Source organism: Calypte anna, chromosome 1 (assembly GCF_003957555.1).
Source record: "Calypte anna isolate BGI_N300 chromosome 1, bCalAnn1_v1.p, whole genome shotgun sequence".
Classification (NCBI taxonomy): Eukaryota; Metazoa; Chordata; class Aves; order Apodiformes; family Trochilidae; genus Calypte; species Calypte anna.
In genome coordinates, this window is record NC_044244.1 from 10,919,639 (window position 1) to 10,946,153 (window position 26,515).

The following is a 26,515-nucleotide window of genomic DNA, read 5'->3' on the forward strand; positions in this document are numbered from 1 at the left end:
CAAGAAAACCACCAGGGCTTATTATCCAACATAGAAGACTTTATTTACAATTACAGATAGGATCTCAGAAAGAAGAGTTTGAGCTTTATTTTATTTGTATTGACTTAATTAACATTTCTAATAAAAGCTTATCCAGTACTGTTTGAACAAATGTAAATACTTAACATTAGCCTTAATAACATGAATTAACAATAACTGTAACCAATGCTATTAACAAAATAACTATTAATGATCATTCAAGTGCAGTCTGGGTGCTGAACATAGTTTAAAAGTCCAAACTTGCATAGAGATCAATGAGATTATACATATGAACAAATGTATTTGTGTGCACGCAAAATTGGGTCCTGAGACATTTAAAATCATGGCCTGACTTGCTGGATCACTGCTGCTGGAACACCACATGGCACTAAACAACACTAGGAGAACAGATGCTAAGTTGCTGACAATGACTTGAAGCCAAAGAAAAGGAAGCTGAAATGCTAGTGCATCAAAAATGACAGGAGCATTGCTGTTGTTCCTTTGGTGAAAAGATCTCACTTCTAGATTCTGGCATAACAGACCAGTTTTAATAGAAAAACTTGGTGTCAGCTTTGAAACACAGCAGACCTGTGTGTATTTCAGAGGAAAAGGTGACTTGTGGTCCTAACACTTTTTTTGACCAGGCCATAGGAGGACTTAATTTGTGTCAGACTGTCCCCAGATTAATATGAGAACAGAGCATCACATATGACAGCAGCAATAATGTAGAGATGAGAGAAAGGTCTTATTTTTCCTTGACTAGCAAGCACCATGAGTAATCATAGGCATTGGCTCTTTAAGTGAGAGCAGATCTTCCCTTGAGTGCCATGTGTCCTTCAAATCTCCTGCCCTCTTACTTTGAATTTAGAGCTCATGGCTGGAAAAAGAGAGTGTGGCCACATACCACATAGACCTTGCCTTCAATAGACTTTGCCTTCAATAATCTCTTGGGATTTCATGATTCATTAGGTCCTACTCATAGCTACACAACTTTGTCCACAAGGAATATGGGATTAGAATAACAGCATTTCAGTTTGTTGGGTTTGTGCAAACACCATACCAATGATACCTGCAAAAAGATACTATCCTTTACTCGCAAGATAAATCTTTCTGGTTTCAAGTCCACTGCAGCAATATTTCCAAACATTAAGCTATGACAGGTTGTCCATTTTTAAACTCCCTTTTTCTTTGCAGTTTTTATTTAAGGAAACAAAAGATCCAAGAAGAAATCTTAAAAAATGTTGAACTTGGGCTCTCATTCTGAATTCAGAGAGTCCTGGGAAAAGGAGAGACTCCACCACACTCAGTATGTGCCCCATTGACTCTCATTTCATATGGCATTCAGATTAAATGAAAAAGTAAACTATTTATGCAGATGGCAGTGTTTGTTGCCTGTCTACAGGCTGATGCACCTCAGTAAAGAAATGGTTGGACAGAATGTTTTGTGGCAGATGGTTTATCAGTAAAGAAATGGGGCTACCCTGTTTTCATTTATGTTCTTCTATAGCAAGGAAGTGGAACCCTCTGATATTTGATCAAAGTCATTAACTCAGTCCTTCCTGTGTCTGGAGCATTCTGGAATATTTTATCTCAACCCTAAAGGGGACACTTGAGATCATTCCAGAAGGGAAGCTTTGGGCAAAGTGTGGTTAGGGCAGAGCAGAGGATGGTGTTGAAGCAACAGTCAGAAAGAAGAGCACTCAGAAGGCACCAGTGAGAGCAGTGGAGCAGGTTGGGAGTTAGTGAGTAGCTCAGGCTGCTTAACAGCTGTGGAGCCAAATTTTATGAGTTCCATCAACATACAAATGATTGTGATGTGTCTAGAAGTCATCTCCATATAAAATGTATAAACCACATATTTTAGTAAGTCTTTTATTAACATCATGTATTACAGTTAGTAACTTTACATAATAAACTTCACATTCAACACAATTCACATCCCTGAATAGAGGACAGAGCAGTTCTATTGCTTCCAATCCTTGAAGGAACAGAAAGAAAAATTGCAATGAGAGTATCTAGAGCACAGCATGAGCTCAAAGGTGTTGTCATTCCCAGTCTGTGCTCAGAGACAGAACATCAGCAAAAGGCTTTCATTTGTCTTGCATATCTCAATATAAAAAAGTAGGAAGTCGCATAAATCCAACTAAAATCCAACTGCACCTCATCTTCAGTCTGCTTGAGTGTTATTTAAAATTTGTAGCAGGGTTCAAATAATCAGTTATTTGAAAGCATAGTTTCCATGGCAGCCTCTTAAGTGATATCAGAAGTGTGGACCTTCAGAAACATTGGCTTATTCAGTTTAGTGAGTTGTTCTTCTCAAAATGGAAAAGCATGTTGAATTCCATAGCATGTGGGCTTACTGTGCCTTGAATCATACCTTTTGTCTCTGAATTTTAACACCTGCTTGGCTGGAATTTCAATTAAACATTGTCTACTTCTGAAGTCTTTTGTCAGCTGTAATGAAATAAAATCAGAATTCAGCTTGTGATGAGCTGTTTTCATCTTAAGCATGTCTCTCACTGCAGAACACTTTTTCACCATAACATTCACATCTCAGCACTTTTTAAAATCACTCCAAAAATATGTTTGTTTTCTTAGCTATTTGTACATCTGTTGACCACTTGGTTGTTCTACTCATGATGAGAGAACATTTAGTCTTAGTGAACTAGGTATGTTAAGGAGATGTTTAGACTAACATGACAGTGATGCATGATTGAGAGGAAGAAGTGAGAAACACTATGCAACATTTCATTAAAATATCATTTACAGTGGGTTCTCTGGACCACAGATAAGGTTACATCCTGGAAGAGCACAAAATCATCTGGATGTGTGGCCTCTGTCCCAGAGAAGTACTAGAAGATACTTAAGAACAGTGTAGCAGTCTTGGATAAAATGTCTGTTTTCATAAACTCACTACAATCACGATATTTTGAAATAATTTTTAAAATTTCTGGTCTTCTCATATAATTCCCAGTAGCCTCTCCTGAGTGTGTTAAGAGTGTCCTGAAATATTAAGGCTAGGAAGAGAATTTAAAAACATTATCTACATTATCTGGGTAATTTACCACCAAATAATTACTAGGTTTGTTGCCACTCAGAAAATAATGAGTGCTAATATAGTAGGATAATGATTCTGAATTTCCTGAAACCCTGAGGAAAAGGTAGTACTGAGTACCAAGCTGTTAGTTCTTACTTACTTATTTTAATTTCTGTGAACTGCATATGAAAAAGGCACCCATGAATGCGATGAACAGCACGGAACCTGCGATCATTAACGCCATCTGCAGCACACCCAGCAGCTCCACTGGACCTGTGACTTTCTTTCTGAACATTTCTGCTTTCTCATCCCCAATTACAGCAGACTGGAACAGTGCAAGAAAAATGTCGGTGAAATGTAAATTTGCAAGCTCACACTTGCTGAATATTTTCTTGCCATGTGCAAATCACAGCATGAGTTTTATTGTCCAATTTCAGGGAGACAAGACTGATTGAGCTAGTTTTTTGTTTGGATTTTTTTTGTGTGTTGCTTTTTTTTTCAGTGAAGATTAATAGGCAGAAAATATACTAACCTCATTTAGCCAAAGAACAGGAAAAACATAAGGTTTTTTAACTTTTGATAAAGCTCTGAAATGAGAAAATAAATACAATGTGTTACTTTAAGTTTGGTGCATAAGACCAGTCTTTACTTAAAAAAATTTCTTCTCCTCTAACTACATTTCTATCTTGAAGATAGTTTTGGACTGAAAAAGAAATAAGCCTACAATTAATAGCAGTCATTTTACATACTGGTCAGCCATCTCCTTCTGTCTGGTCTTCCATGTGTGGGGAGTCAGAAAGAAGGAAGGTTGGACACAACAAGGTCTTGGTGGGAGAGTCTGCAGGTCTGTGTGGCATTCACTTGCCAGACATACAAGATCCCAAAATGTATGTCTGTACAGTTACATTTGGGCCAATGTGGAAAAATGTGGAAAAATTCACCTTATGGCAGAGCACACATAAATTCTCTCTCCCGTTGGATTTACTCCAGAAAATACATCTTGCCTTCTAACTCATTCTCATGGTTCCCATTTGGGTTTTGTAATAATGTTATTTTTAAGAACACATTGCCTTGTATGCTTCTATGGGAAAATCAAATGTGTGTTTAAATATTTGGGCAGTGCCTTGTTCAAGGTATTCTCTTTTGATGAAATTTGTGTGCTCTGAAAAGTCATAACTATGACAGAATTTTTTGTTAGACAAATAAAAAGACTTTGGGATGGCATTTTTATTCCTTCTTTTCCCAATCATTTCTGCTGGTATTTTCATAGACCGATCAGCCCTCTTGAAAAAAGTCTTTAAGAACAAAATAGTAAAGCAGTACTTACTCAATTTTTGATGTAGGCCTCACAAGAAGGTTTACTTGCAATCTTTTTGCAAACTGTAGTGTAAAACCAGTTGTCTAAAACCAGAAAAAAACCACACACATTTTTTTTAATTAAATACATAAACTGAGGATATGAACTGTGTCAAAAAGCACTTCAGTAATCTTTTATCCTTATGCTTTGAAGGATTCAATTTCTATGAAATTTTAATATTTCTAAGGGTCTCTGGTTTCTCTGAGAAGTTCAGATTTTGTGGCTTTACCATAGCTGATTCTGTAATTTGCAAGTAAAACTCAAGGCAAAAAAAAAAAAAAGTTAAAAATACAAAATCAGTCATGAAATGTTTCATATAAAAATGTTTTATGATTTCTTTATCCATTTAGAAATCTGCTGAATTTTCTTTTTCAATATGAAGAATGTTTTGTATAGGGTCAAAACCAAATACTTCATATCAGAACAAACGTATCAAATAAGTGTCAGATATTTTCATCTCCTTTTTCATAAAGACAAGACAGGGTGTGATTCTTGAAAATTTCATATCAGATTTAGGAAATTGTGGTTGATATCTCTATTCCAAATAAAATGAAAAAAAGATTTAACTTCAGATTTCTTCAGTGAAGTTACATAGCTTAACTGCTAAATTATATGACTGAAAGATTTTAGTGAGAAGTCTTTAATTTTTCCTTTTCATTCAAATTCAGAGAAAAATTGTATTTTGGAACCATAGAAACACAATTCAGAAAATTTTGAAAATGCACTTCAAGGTAAGAATTGGAATGGCTGCAACAGAAGTAGAGGTAAAATTGGAGGCAATAAAAATCAGAGCTGTCATAAATTCATTCAGATTGGAGCTGTATTGGACAATCCGTCACAGAGACTCTATTAGGTCTGTTGTAGACTCCTGAGTTTACTCTTCTAGCAATTTTCTTGGGAAACAAATTATCTATATTTATTTAATATCAGTTGACATAGTAATTACACATAAATGTCTAGTTATAGATAATGAGTAAAATAAGTATAGAAGGAACAAAAGAACTTTCACAGCAAAGAATTTTAAAGTACTTGAAGCTCACAGAAAAGCTATAGCATACTTTAAAATTTGCAGCATCTATTTAATCTCACATTCCCAAGAAGTAAAAATCAAAACCTATTTTCCAAACTTTAAAAGTCAGAGTGAGATAAAGTTCTGCTCTAAATTTCTCTTGCTAAAAGCATTACACTTTGGTGAGGAGATCATGGAAAAACAAGCATGAAAATATTTCAGTGTCTGCTTGTCCTCCTATTAGGTCTTACTTTACTAAAATTAAATTTAAACATCACAGGTTTACTGATATACAGTTATTAAATATTTGGACTTACAGGCTCTATATCTAGAAATGTCTCATGCTCCTTCTCATCTGGGCTCAGGCCTTCAACATCGTGCAATATAGATTCACTTGCATGAAGAAAATGTGGAAGAGAGATATAGACTGGTCTTCCTATTGGGAAAAAAAACACCTCACCTGAATCATTAAGCCCCCTTTCATGTTCAAAGGTCATTTTCCATTCAAGCATAGTTTTCTATGTGGGCACAAAATCCTGATAAAAATTATAACAGCTCCACCTCCCCCCCAAAAAAATATTGAGCATTTCTTTGATTCTACTCTCAAGTGGGAATTTTGCATGGTGAAATAAATTGTTATTACAACTCCTGCTTGTCTGTGCTGACACAGTGGTGCTGGCAGTGTTCCCAGTTTCACACTGAAGGGAGAACCTGGCTGTTACTGTTTCCCTCCATCTTCATAATCTTTTTCTAGTAGAAAGCAAGTCTGAGTTCAATCCATGCTGTCCTCTCTGCACCAAATGCAGACTCTGTGTACATTTATTTTATTGTACCAATTCTAAACTAAGCCAGCAGTGTATCTCAGTCTCTGCATGTGTATAGAGTTGGGTATACACACTGTATGTGTGAATTATCACAAATACAAAGACTGACTATCTCTGGCTCATCCAGTCACCTCTCCTTTCCTCTCTATCTATCCATTCCTGCAGTTTCAGTGCACAGTCTGTAGTACCATAATTTAGCATAGCACTCTGGAAAATACAGAAACATTACAGTACTCATTTTACAAAATATGGCTGCAGAAATCTGAAGGATCTCACAGACAACCTGTGGAAGAATTCACAATCACACACAAACATCCTGGGGCTTTGAGTAACACCTTATCTACGGGACATATGCTTTCTCCCCAGTTAAAAGGTTTGTTTGACAGTACCATGTCACTACTATACCTGCTTTGCAGGCACCGATGTCTAAGACTCCAGCTAACGTGCAGTTCTGGGATATGACTTGATCTGTACAGAAGCAATAATTATCTGCAACTTCAGTGGGAGATGCAAATGCTTCACGAGGAACTGCGAAACGATAGAGTGAGATTCCCTTCACATTCTGCTTGCCCTGGTAAACTCCATAGATTGATCTGAATTAAAAAAGAGTTACATGTTTCAATTATTTGGCTTAAAAATCCGTATTCATGGCAATAATCTGTAAGGAACCCCTATCTGTCTCTTAAAAGAAACAAGTACTCGAAGGAGCCAGTGCCCAAGCTCCCTTCACTCTGCTCAGCAGTTTGTAGGAGTGTTCTGTCATGGAGAATACTCCACACTTTCCCAAAAGGATGTATAAACTCAGAGATGAGCACAAGAATATAAAAAAGACAGACAAAAATACTACTAATAAACAATATGCACAAAACTAACAAATTGATGAAGAGCTTTTTTTTCTGCACATTTCTACATCTGCTCTTATTGTGAAAATTTTGAAAGTTTTGGGACTGCAGGAAAAGGATACATATATATCAGTTCTGTTACAGGTTTTTGCTGACCTGATAATGCTAATCGAAGTAGTGCAGGCAACATTCTGCATATAACTTTATTCCATTGCATATGAATCAGAATAACACTTAAAATTCTTTTTGCTGTTACATTATCAACTGATATAGAGATATGTTTGTTACACAGTCATATAAACAGGGAAGAAATCCTGTATTGCAGCCAAAGAAAAAGAAGGATTCTGGGTTTGGCAACATGGACAGAGCTATTTTCTGTGACCCATTTAATCATGACCTCCAGGTGATATTTACTGTCCTTCAATAGTCATTAATTGTGATAATTAAATGGCCAGGGCAGTCTTGCAAACTGTGAGTAATTTATCCTAAAAATTATATCATTGACTTGTGCAATATTTTCCAGTTTGGGGATACAATTGCTGATCTTAAAAAAACATCTGCAAAGCAAATGGCCCACTTTAAACCTATTCAAAAGGAAACAGCTGTTTCCAGGCAGCAAAATAAATAAATGGGTCAAATCTCCCAAAGTAAATACACTGTGATGCACTTTAAATTTTTTAACATTGCCTCCAGCAATCCCTCTGGAGAACTCAGGGACACTGGATAGCCACAGAAGAACCAGGCTGAAAAGCCATCAGTATGGATTGCATTAAGCATGTTTGTTTGTTTGTAAGTACATAAAAATAAAATATGTAAAAATATCCTGTGAGAATACAATTTTGAGTATCTAGTGGATGACAGCAAATCCTGCTTGGCAGAGATGATGTTCCAGAAATGCAAAAAATGAGCCCAACTGTCCCCTCCTTTACCTGTTGCCTTCTCAGACCAAATAAGGCAGGTTATAGGCTGGGTTCTGATATTAGAAGAAGTTCAAGACTTTTAACCCTGTTGCCCTCTATGTCTTTCATAGATCTGTAACAGCTCAAAACAGTGTCAGATATTCCTGAATTATAGATCTGTAACTGTCTGAAATAAAAAAAAATAAAATAACAAAATACACTGTAAATAGCTTGCTACTTGACATAAATAAAGCTGGTAAAATCAGGTTCTGACTCTGAGCACAGCTCATTAATTTATTTGTGCTTAGGAGAAAAGATTATATTGAGCTGCCCCAGTGATCTGGGCCCCAGCAGAGCCACTGGAGTTGCCCTCTGAGAGGAAAGAGCATTTGGGTGGCACCCAGAGGGGGGTGTGTGCACCAGGAAGGGACCCCCCCTACCTGCAGATGTCGGAGGAGAAGAAGCGCAGGATCTGACTCTTCTGAACAAATGGTGGGAATGATGCCCCATCTGCAAATCAAAATAAAATAAGGGCTTGAAAACAATTCCACTTTGCAGACATGATTTGATTTCTAGCTCAACTCTCAGCTGTTACTTTCCTATACAGCTGTGAAGTAGATAAACAAAATGAGTAATTTATGAGGAAAAGATTTATGTGTCATTGTACAATGACAGGCTCTCTACAGACAAGATTGTACTGGTTTTGAGAGAGCCAAATTATGTCAGCTTTTTTCTTTTTCTTTTCACAGGAAGCTATATGATGAAGCCCTTTTAAAGATGATACAAAACCCAATTCTGCTTAACACTAATCCCAATACCTGTTGCTGTTGCTTCAAGGTTTAAGCAGTGTAAAGACCTAAACTTTTGAGATGCTTGGTTCACCTGCCATAATGGCACTCATAGCTAACAGGAAACACAGCTTTAGACTGCAAAACTGCCTATTTAATAATTGCTGCTAAACCTTTTTCCGCTGGAGATCCTGAAGCAGACCTCTTCTTTGTAAGCTGAGATCCTCCCTAACTAATGGAGAAAAGGAAACACTTCTCAGACACAACTCATCTCACCTCACAGTAGATATGCAAAATAGTTCAGAGGAAGAGCACTTTGGTGGTATCTTTTTTTCCACTTGTTACAAAAAGAACACAGCCAGTTCAGCTGCATGCTTGGGCACTGTAAGAATCCAGTGGTACAAGGACTGCCATTTTCCCAAACAAGATGTTGAACAAACCTTTAACCAGTACATTTTTTATTTCTTACTACAATTTCTGATTAGTTTCTTGGTCAGCAACCATAACCAGGGGTCTGAAAACATCCGTGATATCTTTTAATCTAGTTGGCAAGAGCAGGAAAGCCCAATTGCATGCTGTGATTTGCCCACTGCTGACAGAAGTACTTTTTCTTAAATAACATCCAAGATCATCCTAGACACACACTTGATTTCTACATCATTCTTGGAGAGTTTGCAAGCATGGACTCATTACAAACCCATACAAGATTGCTGTTTAATCTTTGTTTACCTAGATATTTACTTATTCAATATATGCTGCACTTTGGTGTGAAAGCTTACAAGATAAGAAGGAATTCCCATGCTCCTAAGATTTTTTTTAAACCCTTTGCTTCTCTAAACACATGGTCTCTCCTGAGAAGTTACCCTGAATGCTTTTGTAAATTCTGTGATAACCTTTGCTAACAAGGAAAAAGTCCCCATTTCCACATGTTGGAGCACTAGTCTAGTTAGCCAAGTATGTTTATTCCATCAGCTGTGGAAGAAGGAAAACCAAAATCCTGACCCTGGGAAAAAAGTTTTCAGGCTCTATAAGAAAGACAAAAAGTCCCAGAACCTAACAAAATATTGCCTCTTATAAAGTTAACTAGATAGTTTAAAAAGGAACTCATACTTCCTGCTTAGTAGACTTTTGAAGTCAAGTTCTGTGATGTATTTGAAGTATTTCAAAATAACTTGCCATGTGCTCTGGATTCTAAGAAAATTTATTTATGCCAGGTAAAGAAGCACATAAAAGTAAAAAAGAAAAAATTAAAATAAAATAAAAAATCAAACAACCCAGCCCCAAATCCTGCTTGTTTTGATACCTGCTCACTGAGTGCCTACAGCTGTCTGCAAAAGCCTCCATCATGACATCTGCCAGCCTCAGCTCATCAGATTGAGATTCTGCTGTCCTCACAACTCTTACACTCATCAAGAAAAATATCATCTTGAATAAACATATTCTTAAACAATTCAACTGTTTTCACGTGAATTCCAAAACCAAATTAAAAAATATTCCTCTCTAGTTCATTCATTCAGCCAAACTAATTCATCCCTTTTCACCAGCTTCCAAATCACTTGCCCGAGAACCTTATCATTTGCCACTTCAATTCCTTTTAATTTCTCATAAAAAAATTCTGCTCATTCTGGTGCATTTATTTTTGTTTTTCAGCACTGCATGTGAATGTACATTTTTAGAATGCAAAGATAATTTTCAACTGCTATAGAGAAGACAAATAATATTAACTATATTGTACCATAAAGGTAATTAGTAGAAACAGAGAGCTGGATTCTCTTCTTATGTCTCTTCCGCATTAAGTCTAGCTGAAGAGGGTGTGTGTACCCTTATTTTGTATATACAAAATAATGGATGTACAATATCATATATATTATAATAGATAGACACATATGCATGAATAGTAAGAGTACTATGTACACATTAAAAGCTAAATAGGTATTTAATACACAGAATTCTCAAATCTCAGGGGAATTAACTTAAACTTTGCATCTCATTCCCTTGCAATAACAACAAATGTGCTGAATTTTTAAAAAGCTTTAGGAGGCTCACCTGTGCCATTAACCAAATCACAGCTACCTTCCCAGTATGAAAGATCACTGTAAGATAAAAAATCAGGTTATATGTAGCATATCACACCATTTAATCCACTTCATTAACTGTATTGCTAATAACTCCTCCATAATCCTGATTCATTAGCAAAGTCAGATGATAGAGATGTTAATTCATTTATTTAGATAAAGCATATAACACAGTAGAAGAGGATAAAATGAATCTAGCTACTTTAGTATGCAAACCAGAAGTAACTATTTGTATTAAAAGTAATCAATACTTCTTTTAAACCCATGCTCCAAACAGAATCATGAGTAGCTGAAAGAGGAAGGAGGTTTAGCTAAACCCTGGGCTTGATCAGGTTTTCCTCAGATTCTTGAAGATTTTCCATTTATTTATAGCTCTTAGTGAATCAAGCCTTAGTCATGCCTTGAAAATACATATGGTTTTTAATTATACAATGCTATGATACCTTTTGTTTTTATAACTTTCAATTACTGCTGTTTTTGTAATATCTTCTTTCCCAGTATAGACTTTGTAAAGTCCATCGAATGTCCCATTATACTGTAAGAGACGCAAGAGGAAGGAATAAGAGTTAGAAAAACTGAACCAGGCTGTATCATTGTCACATTTTATTTCCTCTCACTTGCTGTCTTAATTGTTATTTACAATGATAAGTGATGGTTTTGGCTCCTCATTGATTTCGCTTACCGGGTAGAAGACTCCAAGAACAGGGTCCAAGGGGAAGGGGACCTTGTTTAAGAAGGGATCTTTATACCCCCACAGTAATTCTTTCACTGTTCTGTTCTGCAGCATGGATGATTTAGAAGATTTAATCCAAGTATTCAGTAGTAGCTGTACAAAACCGCTTGGATACATTGAAGGTGCAGCCTAAAACAGCAACAAAATTAATGTTTAGCATAAAAATCTGCATGTCCTTTAGATTCAAAACATAGAGACTGACTCCAAGAAATATTTGGCAAAGCCAGTTTCCAGAGTTGCAACTTGCTATAAGTTTATATTTAAAACTGACACTCCATAACAAAACCATTATTAGGCATAATTTACACAAAGGCAGACAGTTTGGCTTTACTTATTCCATGGGTTCACAAGACCATCCATAATCACAGAATTAGAAAACAGCTGAGAAAGCAGCTGAGGGCAGGCATCTCTGGAGGAAATCTGGTCCAACACCTCTGCTCGGGCAGGACAGGGCCACTGAGACCTAGTTGACCAGGATTATGTCCAGATGGCTTTTGAATATTTACAGGGAATAATCTCAAATCCCTATCTGTATAACACAGATTTTACCACTTTTGCTTTTCTACACCTTTTCTGTCATCTCCATATGCCACGTACTTCAGACCCATTCACACTATAAACGTGTTAAGTAAAACTATACAAGCCTTGTTACTGGGTTAGATAGGTGGTTGAGATTTGCTGTTACAATAGCAGCAGTATAAGCATATCCTGCAAAAAACTACAAGTGCTGAATATCCATTATTTCTTTACTTCAAAAGAATACATACTTGCAAAAAAAACCCAAGTAAAATAGCTATCCTCAGTATAGCTGACACTCATGTCATCTGAGTTCATGAGTGTTCTCTGGCAGTTTCACTATTACTTATTCTAACTTCCCCCATTTCCTTCAGTATCTCAACAGTTAAATATGGGCACTGTTGTTTGCTTTTTCTTTACTTACAACAACTGCAAGGTTGAGGCATGTGAAGGTATCATTTTCTGTCCCAACAGACATATCAGGTTCAAAACGAGCAACATTAGGCAACATGTAGGATATTGTGCCATCAGCGTTTTCCGTGATATTTTCTTTGGGTAAATATCTCACTCTTGAAATACAAAATGAAAACAGATTATTTTTTACATTTGAGATTTAATGTTTGATTAACATGACAACCCATAAACATACCTGACTGAAGTTTTCTGAAATACTCATGCATATGTTTGTAGAAGAATGCTGAACATTTTTAGTTGCTGAAAGCATTCTAAACTTTTCTTGTGAATATATGTAAAAATTCCATTTTCTTTACAATAATTTCAATTATGGACCATATATATTTTTATATTTTATTTTAAATTAGTTTTCATTTGTCACATTTTTTCTAAGCTTTTTCATGGTTTCTCATATGTAGAATATAACTCAGAATGTTAATAAACATTCTAAATTTGGATCTGATAGACCCATGTTGCAACAAAACAGATTGTAAGTTAAATCTGTGATGGGAATCCCTTTGATAACATTTCATATGTATGTCAAGATTTATAAGAAGTCTTTCAGCTCCACTGAGATTCTCATAAGCCTCTCAAGGATGCTCAGTCAGCACAACACTAACATACACATTTCTGACCTGCTGCAGTTTTAGTTCTAGCTCAGCTTTTCAAGGTCCCATCCTCTTGCTGACCCTTCTGTGGGGGCAGCACCCAGGAAGTATAATGTGCTTTAGTCTGTGCTTTGGTTCCAGCTCCACCTGAGAAGGGATAGGTTCTTCCAGCCTGGGCTTGAGGGGAAGTAAAGGTTCTGAGGGCAACTTCCCCATTGTCCACTCATAGCCAGTACAGGTGGACCTTACCTTAAAGCAGCTGAATCTTTGCTTCTCAAGATTGGTTTGTGTGCATATCATTTTAATTAATAGCTCAATGTGTAGAGCATCTACCTGAAAGTTGGGAGATTTTTTGTTGTGGTTTTGTTTGGTTGGGGTTTTTTTTTCATAATTCATGTTACTTCTAATTGAAAACAAAATGCCTAAAGCAAGGTTTCCCAACAGAATTTAGGGGACAGCTTCATTTTCAAAACCAGTTGTTCTACATTGCAACAAATAATAAATACATAAAGGTAAGTTGAGAAAGCTTGAGAGAGACTCAATGTTATAATAATTCATGTAGACCCAACACCCCTGGTGAGAATGACTGCAGCAGTAAGAGCTTTAATCATCATTTCTTATACAGTCTCAACCAGGCTTTGGGAAAAGATTTGTTCCTGAGAAAAAGGGCAGTAACACAAGAATAAAACATTTCTGTTTGGTGAGAATTCACCTTCTGCAGTGTTTCTTAACTGGATAGCTTCCAAATTCCTGTGTAACCCTTTCCTACACCTTCCCAAGTACTCTACAAAGAAACAAACTCTCTGTTTCCAACGTGAAAGAAAAAATATTTTAGGCATATTTAGGCACCTCAGATGTAAATAATGAAGTGGAAAAACCATCTTGAGAATATAATATGCATTTTCAAAGATATTAAGAAAAAAAGTCTCATTTTTGGAAAGCAGTTTCAGAACAAGGGTGCCAGTGGTAACTGGCAATTAGACTTAATGACTTCATTAGGGCTAGCATCAACTAGCCCTACATGAGCTTCACATTTAAAACTAAGCAAACTATTAAAAGCTTCCCTGAAAGATGCTGCATCCAAGCTCTAGCCAGTCCATTCAGAAAAGAATTATTTTCAGAGGAAAAATGGAAAAAGGAAAATCTGTAGAGTAAAAGTATGTCTTAACAAAGCAAAGAAAAATTATGTTATTACAACAAATATTAATTATACACAGATGATAAAATAATCTCATTGTTGTAGGGCATCTAGCCTATTTTCTTCAATAAAAAAAGGTTTGCAAAAGCTGAACAGAAACAAATGACACAAGCCTCTGTGTTGTGGCAAACACCTTGTCAATGAGCAATCATCTTACACAAGAATGAACAACTTCAACTACATACCTATTACTACATGTGTTTTCCCCATGTGAGACTGAATACAGAAAGTGTTAGTGATTGCTGTGTGTAACTGCAATTTAGGCATTTTTGTCAAGCTCAACTAAAATACTATGCTGGAATTTAAAAGGAAAATTTTATCTCAGCAAAACTTGTTCTGACTTTATCAAAACTTCTGCTATGACATGTAACGTAGTAAGGGGTCTTTGCTTACCTGTATGTGTAAGGTCCTTTTTGTTCAAGTTTTGGACGTGCTCCTTCATCTAATACTTCTGAAGGATTTAGCACATGGAAAATCCAAAATTGCCTGTAAATTGAAGTTCCTGGCACAACCCAGTTGGCATAAGCAATGGTACCATTTGTAATGACAGCTTCCTAAAAGGACAAAAATCAAAGCTAAAATTAACCACAAAAAATTAGTTACTAGCTCTATTTACTTTCAAGAAGATTCCCAAACAGGAAAAACTATTTTATCATTAATATGAGGCATACAGCATACATTCACCCCACATCTGAAGGCAGCCTGATATTTCTGCTCAATAACAACAAAAGTGAATCCCTCTAAAAAAAAAGATTATGTAATTGATACTACAGATAGTAGCTAAATCTTCCTACTTCTGTGGCCAGGCAATGCCTTAGATCCCAGATACTTGCAAAATCCACTGATTATTTGTAAAAAGAAATTTTTTGAATGACTGAATGACACCCAGTAGCTTTTAGAATCCATAAACTACTATCTGCAGATAGCCCAGGGAAGGAAACAAGAGTTATATCCGAACATAGCTCAGGCACTAAGTATTTGTACACCCAGAGAACGCACATGGTTTTCTCTCAAGACTGGTTTTTGTCAGAAAACTCTTGTCTCCAGAACTGAGATTTTTTAAGGAATCTCTCTTGTTTTAATAACATTTCATAAGGAAAGTTTCCTATGTCTGAGGAATGAGGACAATATATGGCTGTAAGGACAAGACAGGATGTAAGGACCCACCCTAGACAAAAGTCTATTCAGTCCCTGGGAACGTACAGTGAGAAGAAGAGTTTGAAGGTAAGGCTCCTGTATGGCCAGGAGAATGCCTGCTTTGCCTGGTCCACATCAGGCCTCTCTCTGTATGATTTTCCCAAAGCTCTGTGATAATGTAGTTTTTCCTTTTGATAGTAAAAATTCAGAAAAATATTTTCAACAAAAAGAAAAATCTAGGCTGAGTGGCTCCAACATTTAAAACACTTTTTTATTAGAGTTGTGTGCTAATAATTAATTAATTTTCACAGCTGCTGGAGTTCCAGGAAACAGAAGGCTGGAATCCCTCAAGAGAACAAGAAAAGATATTTTAAATTAGCAGTTGCTAGATTTTCATTCCACCTCAATTTCATGCCTTTAGAGTTTGCTTAACAACCACTATAGGAAAAAAAAAAAAAAAAAAAAAAAAAGAAAACCAAACCTGATAAAATTTACATGCATTTGTGTGAGAGAGAAAGGAAACCTTGCCAAAAATGTTATCAGTTTGAAGTCTTGTACTCAGACCCAAGATCTAAAAATCTCTTCAGCATGCTCCAGCACAGATATGATCCTGTGTGGGACAGATCATCTCCTTGGTGAAGAGAAAAGTTTACATGATTTGGAAATCATCTTTTCATTTTCCACACAGAATTACTCAAAGGATCTGGGAGAAACAGACTGATATAAAAAAAGTACAATTCAGTCTGCTCAGAGCCAGTCTGCTCAGCAGGCTCCTGGGATGGAGGCAGATGCCAGGATTTGTCCTCCTGCTTCTGCGTAACTGGGGTAGGGAAAAGGTTAAGGATTCCCGGCAGCTACATTGTGAATAGGACAATCTAATCTGTCTGGATGACTACAACACACAGGTACAGGGGCTGAACAGGGAAGTTTAAACCATGTAACAACAGGATTTAAAGTCATGTTACTTCTTAAGAGATGTCTTCTCCTTTCCTTATATCCCTCTGCTAGGGGTTACAAGATGATACACTAACACCTCTGCCACAACAGCACTTGCCCAGAGGGCTTTAGCCATGGAACCTCCCATCCTGGGCAAGCACATAAATAGTCCCCAGCTTGCCTCCAGATTTAGACATTTCAGGCACTTTCAAAAAACATTTATTCTGCACTTGAGATTCTGTGTTGACTTGGAAGAATATGAGGAATATGCTTCCTTACAGCTTTCTCCATGTAAATGATCTTAGTTTTTCCAAAGGGTGGATCATCTCTCTACTATTGAAGGGAAAGCTAAGTGTGTGCAGGACTTTATACCAGCTTTTTAATATAATCAGGAGAACATTCTTGTAAGCTGAAAAGCAGTCTGGGAGAGGAGCCTTTTCATTTACTTTTTGTACTGCCCTTTACCACATTTTACTACTTATCAATCTAGAACAACTTTACTGTCCACCTAAATAGTAGGGGTGGTTCTTGATTTTCCATGCAAGAATAACTGCTATGGCAATAATTGCTATACCCTTAGGAAATGCCAACATTCAACAGAGAAAAAATACTTTGGACATTGCTTAAAGAAGTCCCTTTGGGACCTGAGCACATGGGACAGGCAGGTCACAACACATTACTGTGTGGGTTTGCAGCCCACCATCTACTCTGTGCCAATAACACTGTGGACACTCTTGAAGGATGGTTCAGGGGGGCATCTGATCCAGCCTGACATTGCTGCAGTTAGAGGAGCAATCCAGGACCCACAGCACCTGAGCCATATCCCTTCTCCTTCCTTTGGGCCAGCAGTCATTCCTTCATTCCTCAGAGAGCACTTTCTGGCTGCTGGACTGGAGCAAGGTTATTTCCTTTTTTTTTTTTTTTTTTTCACTGGATTACCTTTTTACCAGTGAGCTACTTGACTTGGTGGTGTGAGCAGTGAGCAGGAGGAAGGATTAGATGAGAACCAGAGCTAAAACAAGGGAAGCAGCAGAACAAAAGAGGGAGGGGGAGGAAGGGAGCAAGACTATTATCTTTGGTGGCATTCAGCCATCATTGTTAGTACCCACAAAGGAGGTGTATATGATTCTGCCGCACACACAGAGACTGCAAATGATGGGTTAAAGTGGAAGAAAATCCAGAGCTCTGTCTTTATTTGTGTCTTCATTTGATAAAAATAATATAATTACACCAGCAAGCCTTTGAGTTTGATCACTGGTGAGCCCAGCCTCTCTATGGCTGGCCACTTGTATATTTCCCTAATGACACTGCCATGTTTTGTGATACTACGAAAGGGGGGGCATTTTGGGAAACTACTAATTTGAAACTGGTAATATGTTGGGGGGTATGAAGGCATGAACTCCACTCATGCTTAATCAACTTACTTTATTGTACAGAATTCTAATTAGAAAAAACTAAGGGCAACTAAGCCCAGAGAGAGTAAGCCAGAGCCTGAGCCAGAGTCTTAGCCCCGTATCGTGAATTTGCTACAGATCTATAGACAGCCAAAAACTACTGAATGATTAATAGTTTTGTTTGCTGCATACTCAAAAATACCCTGTTCCAAAATGATATTCTTAACTAAACCATTACAATAGGCTGCACCTGGCACATCACAACACTCTTGAGAAGCCAAACTCCCCCAAGAATTCCCAGGCTGTGCATCTCTATCTCATGTGGCTGCATCTGTTCTCATGGTGGTCACAATAATATGAAACACCTCTCACCTCCCTAGTAAATCTACAGCAGCTCTAGCATCTTATGCAATAGTTAACTGTTAGCAAAAGTAACTATCCAATATGTAATTGCTACACAACCAAGTTATCTCATGACCTAACTCTGCCAGACTGAGAAAAATCAATGGGAACTTTAATCCTTTTTGTTTCTGACACAATTTTTCCCCCAGTTGTGGTGTGTCAACTGGCACTACATAAATTCAAGAAATGCTGAGCAGTCAGCAATATGAACTTGCTTGGGTTTTGTTGCTTAACATTCACCTACATTCAGCCATCATGATTGCTGATGAAGAAATATGAAATGTAAGACAAAGTTGCTGTCTTAACAAAGGGTCTGGTCACATGGACAATGTCATTTTCTGGGAACTGAGAGATGCCATGAGTACTTTAGGCTGTAACAAAATTGTTATTAGTTTATGTACTGTAAGTGTTGAGCTGCACGTATAAGCTGGAGGAAACACACAGTTCTGTAAAACCAAGTTAAGTTCCAGGAAAACAATTAGTCTGCTTTCATTTTTTAACTGAAGTATCAATAGCCCTTTATTACTTTGTAAGTGATGATTATTAGCTTATTATTAGCTTTCTATACAGACTTTGTTGGATCAGTGTAATTTCTGAGTCCCTGATGATAAAACATTAAGGAAGGCAATCAAGATTATCATTTATAATGCTGGAATACATGATTAAATCACTTATGTTCTGCTGACAGACAGCAGTTTCTTTAGCTTCATTACTTTAGATAAAGAAGTGGCATATCAAGATCTCAAACACAGTTTTAGATCAGAAGTGTTTCCTATGCCTCCAGCAGCTAAGGAGATACAATCTGTTCCATCACAGATAACAGATATGTAGAAGACAGATGGCTAAACATAATAGCTAAAATCGATAGGTTTATTTCTAAAAATAGCAGAGTTGTCTTGAGGACTGCAACAAGAAAGCTGCTCTGAGCAAATATCTGGCAAATAAAACATGGCTCTGTGTTAGCAATTAATCATGAATTTAATGTGTTAAATAGCATTGTGTTGCTTTTTGTGTTGCACCTCCCCCCTCTCTGGGTAGACTTAGTGCTTAAGAAAACTAGGAATTTTGCCCTTTGGTATTGAAGTCAAATGAAACCTTTATAAGAGTGAAGGCTCCATTCCCTGAATAGTATCAGAGCTGAACTAGCACAGCCCTGATCTCTTTGGATGGATCCCTGCCAAGATGCTGATGGTGCTGTCACTTTGAGTGTGCACTTCATGTGACAGGTTCTTTAATGGTCCTTAAAAAGGTACAGAAAATCTATGTAATGTTGAGAGTCTTTAAGCTTGCTGGACACAGGTGTAGGAACAACTTATTCCAAACAGATCTGAGACACAGGTAAAGCAGTCTGGGGTTAGAGCAGGTAGCAATGTCTTTTGTGTTGAAGCACAGATGATAGTTTATAAACTGGAACAGGTTTAGACAGTTCATAAACTGGAACACATGAAGAGGTGCTACCTTGGTGTTACTTATTACATGGAGTTTGTTTGGGCTGTCTACCAATGGACTGCTCATGGGGGGATAACAGTACCTGCCTCCCAAGAGATAACAGCCAATACCCTGAGAGTCTCTGCCAAATTTCTGAGGGTAACTGATATTGTCCATATGCTAATGGGGTCCTTTCTCTTTGCTGCAACAACAGTATGCAGCCTTCCAAGAAAACATGACCTGCAGTGTTTACTCAGTCTCATCTCTCAATGACTGTAATAAAGAAGAAATGATGTTGGTAGGGTTTAGTAAGCTGTAAACATGTGCTTAGGGGAAGAGCACTCAAGCTCCTGCTGGTAGCAAGAACAAGAACAGAAAGAACTATTGATTGTATTGATTTTTGAAATTAAATTTGACCCTGCTTACTGGCAGATGCTCAGAAGCTCATCTGGACTTGCTTGAGTGTAAATTTGGGACACTGTAATCTGACTAGTAGGTCAAATGTTGTGGCCAGCAGGTTGAGGGTGGTGATTCTTCCCTTCTACTCTGTTCTCGTGAGACCCCACCTGGAGCACTGTGTCCAGTTCTGGAGCCCCTATAACAAGAAAGACATGGATGTGCTGGACCATGTCCAGAAAAGGGCCACGAGGATGATCAGAGGGCTGGAGCACCTCTCCTACGAAGACAGACTGAGAGAGTTGGAGCTATTCAGTCTGGAAAGGAGAAGGCTCCAAGGAGACCTTATATTTTGCCTTCCAGTATCTGAAGGGAGCCTACAAGAAAGCTGGTGAGGGACTTTTCAGGATGTCAGGCAGTGATAGGACCAGGGGGAATAGGTACAAACTAGAGGAGTGTAGATTTAGATTAGATTTTAGGAAGAAGTTCTTCACCATGAGGGTGGTGAAATACTGGAACAGGTTTCCCAGAGAGGTGGTGGAAGCCCCATCCCTGCAGGTTTTTAAGGCCAGGCTGGACAGGGCTCTGATCAACCTGATCTAGTGGGAGGTGTCCCTGCCCATGGCAGGGGGCTTGGAACTAGATGATCTTGGCTCCTTCCAACACTGAAAATTCTATGATTCTATATCTTGATAACAAGTTAATTTGTGGCAATTTGATTTGCTATAGCATGAAGTGTCCTAAAACTGCTCATTCAGGAGAAAAAAAAAAATTAATATCTGTTTCTCTAATCCAGCAATAACCTTTTGTCCCAAAATTTACTTTCCTATAAATATACGGTGTTGCTGTCAGCTTGTGCAAAGAATTGACTCAAGCAGTGAAAAAACTAGGGGTCTTTTTCAAGCTTTGGACTGTGTAGAATTTGAGACATGATTTTGCATAAATTTTAATATCTGAAACAGTTTTTCACTTTTATTAAAAAGTCATTTTGACATTTATTTATTTTGATCCAGTGGGTGGGAACCTCAGTTCAGGCTTTGCCTCATCTGAGTCCAAATGGAAACACAAATGCTTACAGGCCATTGATGAGAGAACATCTCACTTAATACTTTTTTCCTGTCCTAGAAATTCTTAAGAAATTCCGAATAAGATTGCCACTGAAACTGATCTATATCTTCTAGATATTTCCTAAAAAAAATTTACATTTCTAAAAGTGAAATATTTCAGGAAAAAAAAATGTGTTTTCAGTATGCTCTGTTTTGTTTGCACTCCACTCTAAATTTTGCTTAACTATAACTGCAGTGGCCCAACACAAGCAAATCAGAATTAGATTCAAGCCCCTCTTGTGCATCTGCTGAGCTGATGCCATATTTCAGATATTACACCTCAGGTGATCTTTTCTGAAGAGGAATTGTCTTATGGTCTCATGGTCAGCATGATAAAAAGGAATAAAAATAAACCAATATGACTTGTGCTTAGGAAAAAAAGTATGTTTACTTAAATAAAGCCTCTACAAAGTTATTTTTTGATGTTTTATATGACTATATGTATCAAACAAGCTACCTGGAAATAGGTACAAGCATATAAAACATGATCACAACGTAGAAAATTACGAAGAAGTCGAGGAAAAAATTACTCCGTCTAATGCTTTACCACTAAGAATTCGTTCAGGTCTAATTTCATATACAGACATTTGCAAACCATGCTGTATAACTAGTTCATTATTTCAATTACACAGATGAACACATATTACTAATAATTATAATCTGTTTTCAAAATACCTAATGGCATAAGACAACATTCTGAATTAACTCAAAGTAAATATTTAATGTAAGAACACATTTTTAAAACCAGGTACTTTCTAGACAAACTACCATTTCCTCAATATGTCAAACAATTAATATTATATGCAAATAGCACGACCTTTTGGTAAAATGTTGCAAGGTGAGTGAGACATTATCTAGGGATAATTAATTTTTTATTCTCTATAAATTTGAAAAATTCATTAGAAATACAGTAAGAACTGGAAAATTCCTCTATACCTAGATTTTCTCTGAGCTTGCTGAAAAAATTAAAATACTATATAGATAGAAGCCATTCTTTTACATTAATTAAGGAAAAAAAAAAGCTATGGTAGAATCAGAAATGAGTCAGGGCCTCAAAAAACAATTTAACATTTCCTGACAGTTCATATATCCACCTCTACAACTGACTTCAGTAGCTGTTGAGTTCAAGGCAGTCTTCCAGAAGGGTCTTTGACTAACTCCAAGATCTCCACAGTCTCCAGCACCACAGCAAATCATTAGGAGGCCTGGCCAGCAGTCAAAGACCTTAAGGCTTTTAGATTTTTAACTCTAGGAGATACCACCTTGTCTGCAGAGACTCCATGGTTGACACCTCAGTGCTTCCATGGTCTTTCACTCCAGATTGTTCCATTATTTAGACCCTCAGTTATACACCCTTTTCACTAAAGATTTAAAAAACTGAGACAAAACTAGATTTCAAGGAAATGAAATAATCTGAAACAACTGAAAAAAAATTGTGTTTGGCAAGTCTACAACTCCCTACTTCAATTATTCTTTCCATTACTTTGGTCAAGGAAATGTACATGATCCCACCCTGTATCCTTGTGGAGCACATGGTCACAGAAGGTGAGCTGAATGCATGTGAATATAGGTTCTGCATCAGAAATCTGTTAGATTATTTGCATTTTGCAAATCTGAGAGTGTGGAGGGAGTATGAAAATAAGAAAAAAAATGCAGAAAAGTTTATGTATCATCAAGGGGAAAAAACTAGAAGCAGAAATAATGAAACTTTAAAAAACTTACATATAAATTAGATTATGCAAAACACATATTGAAAATGTATTTTAGCTTCTTATGTGAGCCATGAAGGACAGCAAGCAGAAAACATGGCAATATAATTAATGTATTAAAAGAATATTACTGTTGCTTCTATTCCAGGGGAAGTTTTGATTACAAATACTACAAAAAAAATAGGTTGAATAAAGAAAAAGAGAAAAGGAAAAAAGAAGAAACAGAACACAAGATTTTGAAATAATGTCTATTCAATACCCACAAAACATATAGACTGAAAAAAATCTCAAAAATACATACCTTTTTTATTGCTCTGCCTATAAGGTAATCTCCAATCGGTATCAGAGCTCCCCCAAAGATAGCCAGAATACCACTGATCACAGCCCCAGTGATGAGCCCACAGTTTCTGTTACAGCCCATCCCTCTCCTTTGTCAGGGTCCAGGCAGACAATGTAAAAATATCCTTGCTGTAAGGCTTGACAGGTCTTTTCTCACTTCTTAGTCCCAACAGACTCACGGATCTTTCTGAGAGAAGCTGCTAATACAAGGAGAAAGTGAACAAAAATCACATTCCAAAGATCAAAGTACAAAGTGCATGAGCTGAAGCAGGTAGGAAGATAACATGTCAAAAAACAGCCAGCAGGGACAACCAATGGAAAAAAAAAAATAAAAAAAAAAAAATTGCATGTACTTTTGGCAAGCAAGTCACTTGTTCGATATCATCTTTCTTCCAAATCTCTGAAGACCAATAAGTTCTTTCAGTAATTTTTTTTTGTTTGTTTTGTTCTGTTGAATTCAAGCAAAATAACATCATTACTATTCAGCTGACACTTTTCCTCAGGCAAGCACCTTCCCTAAAATCCCACTGTGCCAACGGAGAAAACTATAGTCCTCTGTTTTTATCAGGGCCCGAAATGCCTGTGACTCCCACTTCAGGCAAAAGCAGGGGTTCACACCACTGGTGTGGGCTGCCCAGGCTGTTTCTGCAATTCTAAAGCAGGTATTAGCTGCAAACTTAATTACAGATTCAAGGCCAAACACAGAGAGCAAAGCAAAACAGAAAGATGGAGTGGAAGAACAATTCAAACTGAATTTCCAGATTAGTCATGAGGATTAAAGGTATAAAAAAATTTCATGGACTTCTAAGTAGTAAAGCAGGTTTAGGAATAGCATGTATTTTTTTAAATGCACTTATGAGGTCCTTTTTAAAAAAAAATACACACACAACATGCACTGGCACACAAAGTACCATGGTCAGCAGGCTAAGGATGTACACTTCCCTGTCCTACCATGTCCATAACCTGATACCAGACTCCTCCTTTTATCTACATTGGAAACCCACCTTTTGTCTGCTCTCATGTTAGCAGTTTATGGCTACCCTGCCATTAACAATTAATATTTCTGTGCATTTGAGCTCATTTGGTATTTTACTCATTTCTCCTTGAATAAGTGCAGGTAGAATAAACAAAAGGCTACTTGCAATCTCAGAATAATGGCTTTCCTATCAAAGTCAGGCACCCCATCTACCTACCACTAGGTCATTCCTTGTGGTACCCTCATCAAGACTTTACTTTTTGGCTGTTTTGCCTGCATATGCAAGGGACCAAGAAAGAAACGTTATTTTGCTAAAGTTTTTGACTTTCATTGGGACTGCAAGGATACTCTTCACAGATGTAAACCTGTTTTTTCTGCTGGAGGATGTACACTGCATTTGCACCACAGGTTTTCTTCATTGCTTTCCTTTCTAGTACCTCTGTTCCTCTCTGACTGTACAGAAACTCCTGAAAGGGGCAAAATTAGGAAAAAAACAATTCCCCTAAGTTTTTATGAAACTTGTTGCAATTTTCACAAGGATAACTGAAAGATGGCTGAAATACAAAAGCACCAAGATATTAATTGATATAACCTAATTGATATAGCCTAATGTGGCTAACCACAAACTTCAAAGCAAACTCAAATTGGGAATTCATTAGACTTGAAGAACTTTCAAGTGGAAGTCATTAGGACCAACTCTCATATTTTTGTAGTCATGTTCAGATCAGGATCTTTAGTCTGGCAAAAGCGATTTGTAACACAACTGTGCAACTTATGGTGTAAGTGCTGTGGGGATTTAAAAAATCTGATCACTTTTACACAGTGCAGCAAACCTAAGGAGAAGTAGAAATCCTACTAAGTCAAAATGTGAAAAGTACATATTTCAAATTGATTTTTCCACAATAATGTAAATTCTTGCTTTTTTTTTTATTATTTATTTTTTTTGATTGGGGAAATAAGTCATCTTAATATTTAAAACAGAAATCACCCCTTCCACAAGTGTTTAAGGAAAGCTGTTAGAAACCACGAGAAATCATTTTCTTGATTTACATAATGGAGCTTTTTGAATTCAACAGAAACACATCTTCCATCAAAATACATTTCCATCTAAGCTTCTACAAGCTATTCCTGTGGATTTTGTTTGTGTTAGGCAAACCAGGTATCCCATGAGCAGTAGCACTAAACAGCTAGAAAGTAACTGGCTGCTAATAAATAGAGAGTATTCCAAGATTTTGCAAATTGTAAAATATTGACCTTTTCCCCACCAAACACAATGCAATAACAGTCTAGACATATCTCAATTTCTGCAATTCAGATTATCCATTACACAACTGCAATGAAGAGCATTTACAACATAATAGTTTCACATAGAAGTCAGGAAGCTATTCTCATCTAATACAAATGAATGTAAAATATTAAAAGTGTTAATAAAGTAATAATTGGGTATTAATAGAAATATTAAGTTGAACATTCCAAGAAGAATGTGGTTGTGTTTGAGAATTCATGCTCGAGCTGAAATAATTTACCTTAAGCAGAATAGAAAGTACCATTAAAAATAAGATATTGTCTATGAGACTATAGTACCATTTAAATACAGAATTGACTACAGGAGTAATAACAATATTCACCTGTTTCTAGAATGCTGGATATATACTTTTTAAAATTGTTCCAATTGACCCTAATAGAGTATTGAACATGGAAATGGTCCATTCAAATCTTTGAAAAGACAGTTTATTAGCAACATAATAGGAGGAAAGATGCAAAACATCATTAAACATTTTTCCCCACTTAACTTACACCTCTGTACACACCAGTAAAAATCCTGAAACTATTAAATGATGCATTTGCAGAGAGAAGAGTTTATTTCTGAGATCTTTTTCAGTCCTTGACACATTTTGAATTTATAGTTTTGAGCTTTTTATCTGCAAAAGTAAATGCTACAAATATTACTTTAAAAAGGTGGATTTCTAATATATTCATGTGACTCCAGAACTGTAGTTTCAATAATAAAGGTTCACAGAGTAAAATTGGGAAATCCAGCAATACCGAACATAAAATACATAATAATCAAGCATTTCATTAATACATTTAAAGTTGCACTGTTTCTTGAAAGCAGCTTTGAAAAAACCTGCCATTTTATTTTCCTTTACAATTAATTATTTTTCAAGAGTTTCCCTCCCAGTGATTTTAAAAGTATTTCTGAGGAAAGCCCTCTGATTTTAAAAGCTGTATGAGATGACTCACCTTGAATAAGGGCAACTGACTTTTCAGCTGAACATACAAGTACTTAACACATGACTTGCATCAAGTTACAAGAAGACAAGCAGCTAAATCT

At 36.8% G+C, this 26,515-nt stretch overlaps 1 protein-coding gene across 2 annotated transcripts; it reads right to left on the reverse strand.

The window, feature by feature from the left end:
• On the reverse strand, positions 1-26,515 carry CD36 (CD36 molecule). 2 transcript variants are annotated; one of them, XM_008493019.2, is made up of 14 exons: positions 26,425-26,515; positions 23,167-23,401; positions 14,751-14,911; positions 12,523-12,667; positions 11,532-11,711; positions 11,293-11,384; positions 10,821-10,867; positions 8,427-8,496; positions 6,651-6,838; positions 5,739-5,857; positions 4,383-4,456; positions 3,588-3,642; positions 3,216-3,380; positions 1-2,472 (listed from the first exon to the last, which is right to left on the reverse strand). In XM_008493019.2, the coding sequence occupies exons 2-13, from the start codon at positions 23,284-23,286 to the stop codon at positions 3,216-3,218; spliced, it is 1,416 nt and encodes a 471-aa protein (XP_008491241.2). In that variant the 5' UTR covers positions 23,287-23,401; positions 26,425-26,515; the 3' UTR covers positions 1-2,472. The 2 variants fall into 2 exon arrangements, with proteins under 2 accessions (XP_008491241.2, XP_030301281.1); XM_030445421.1 differs by having other exon boundaries at positions 23,167-23,404.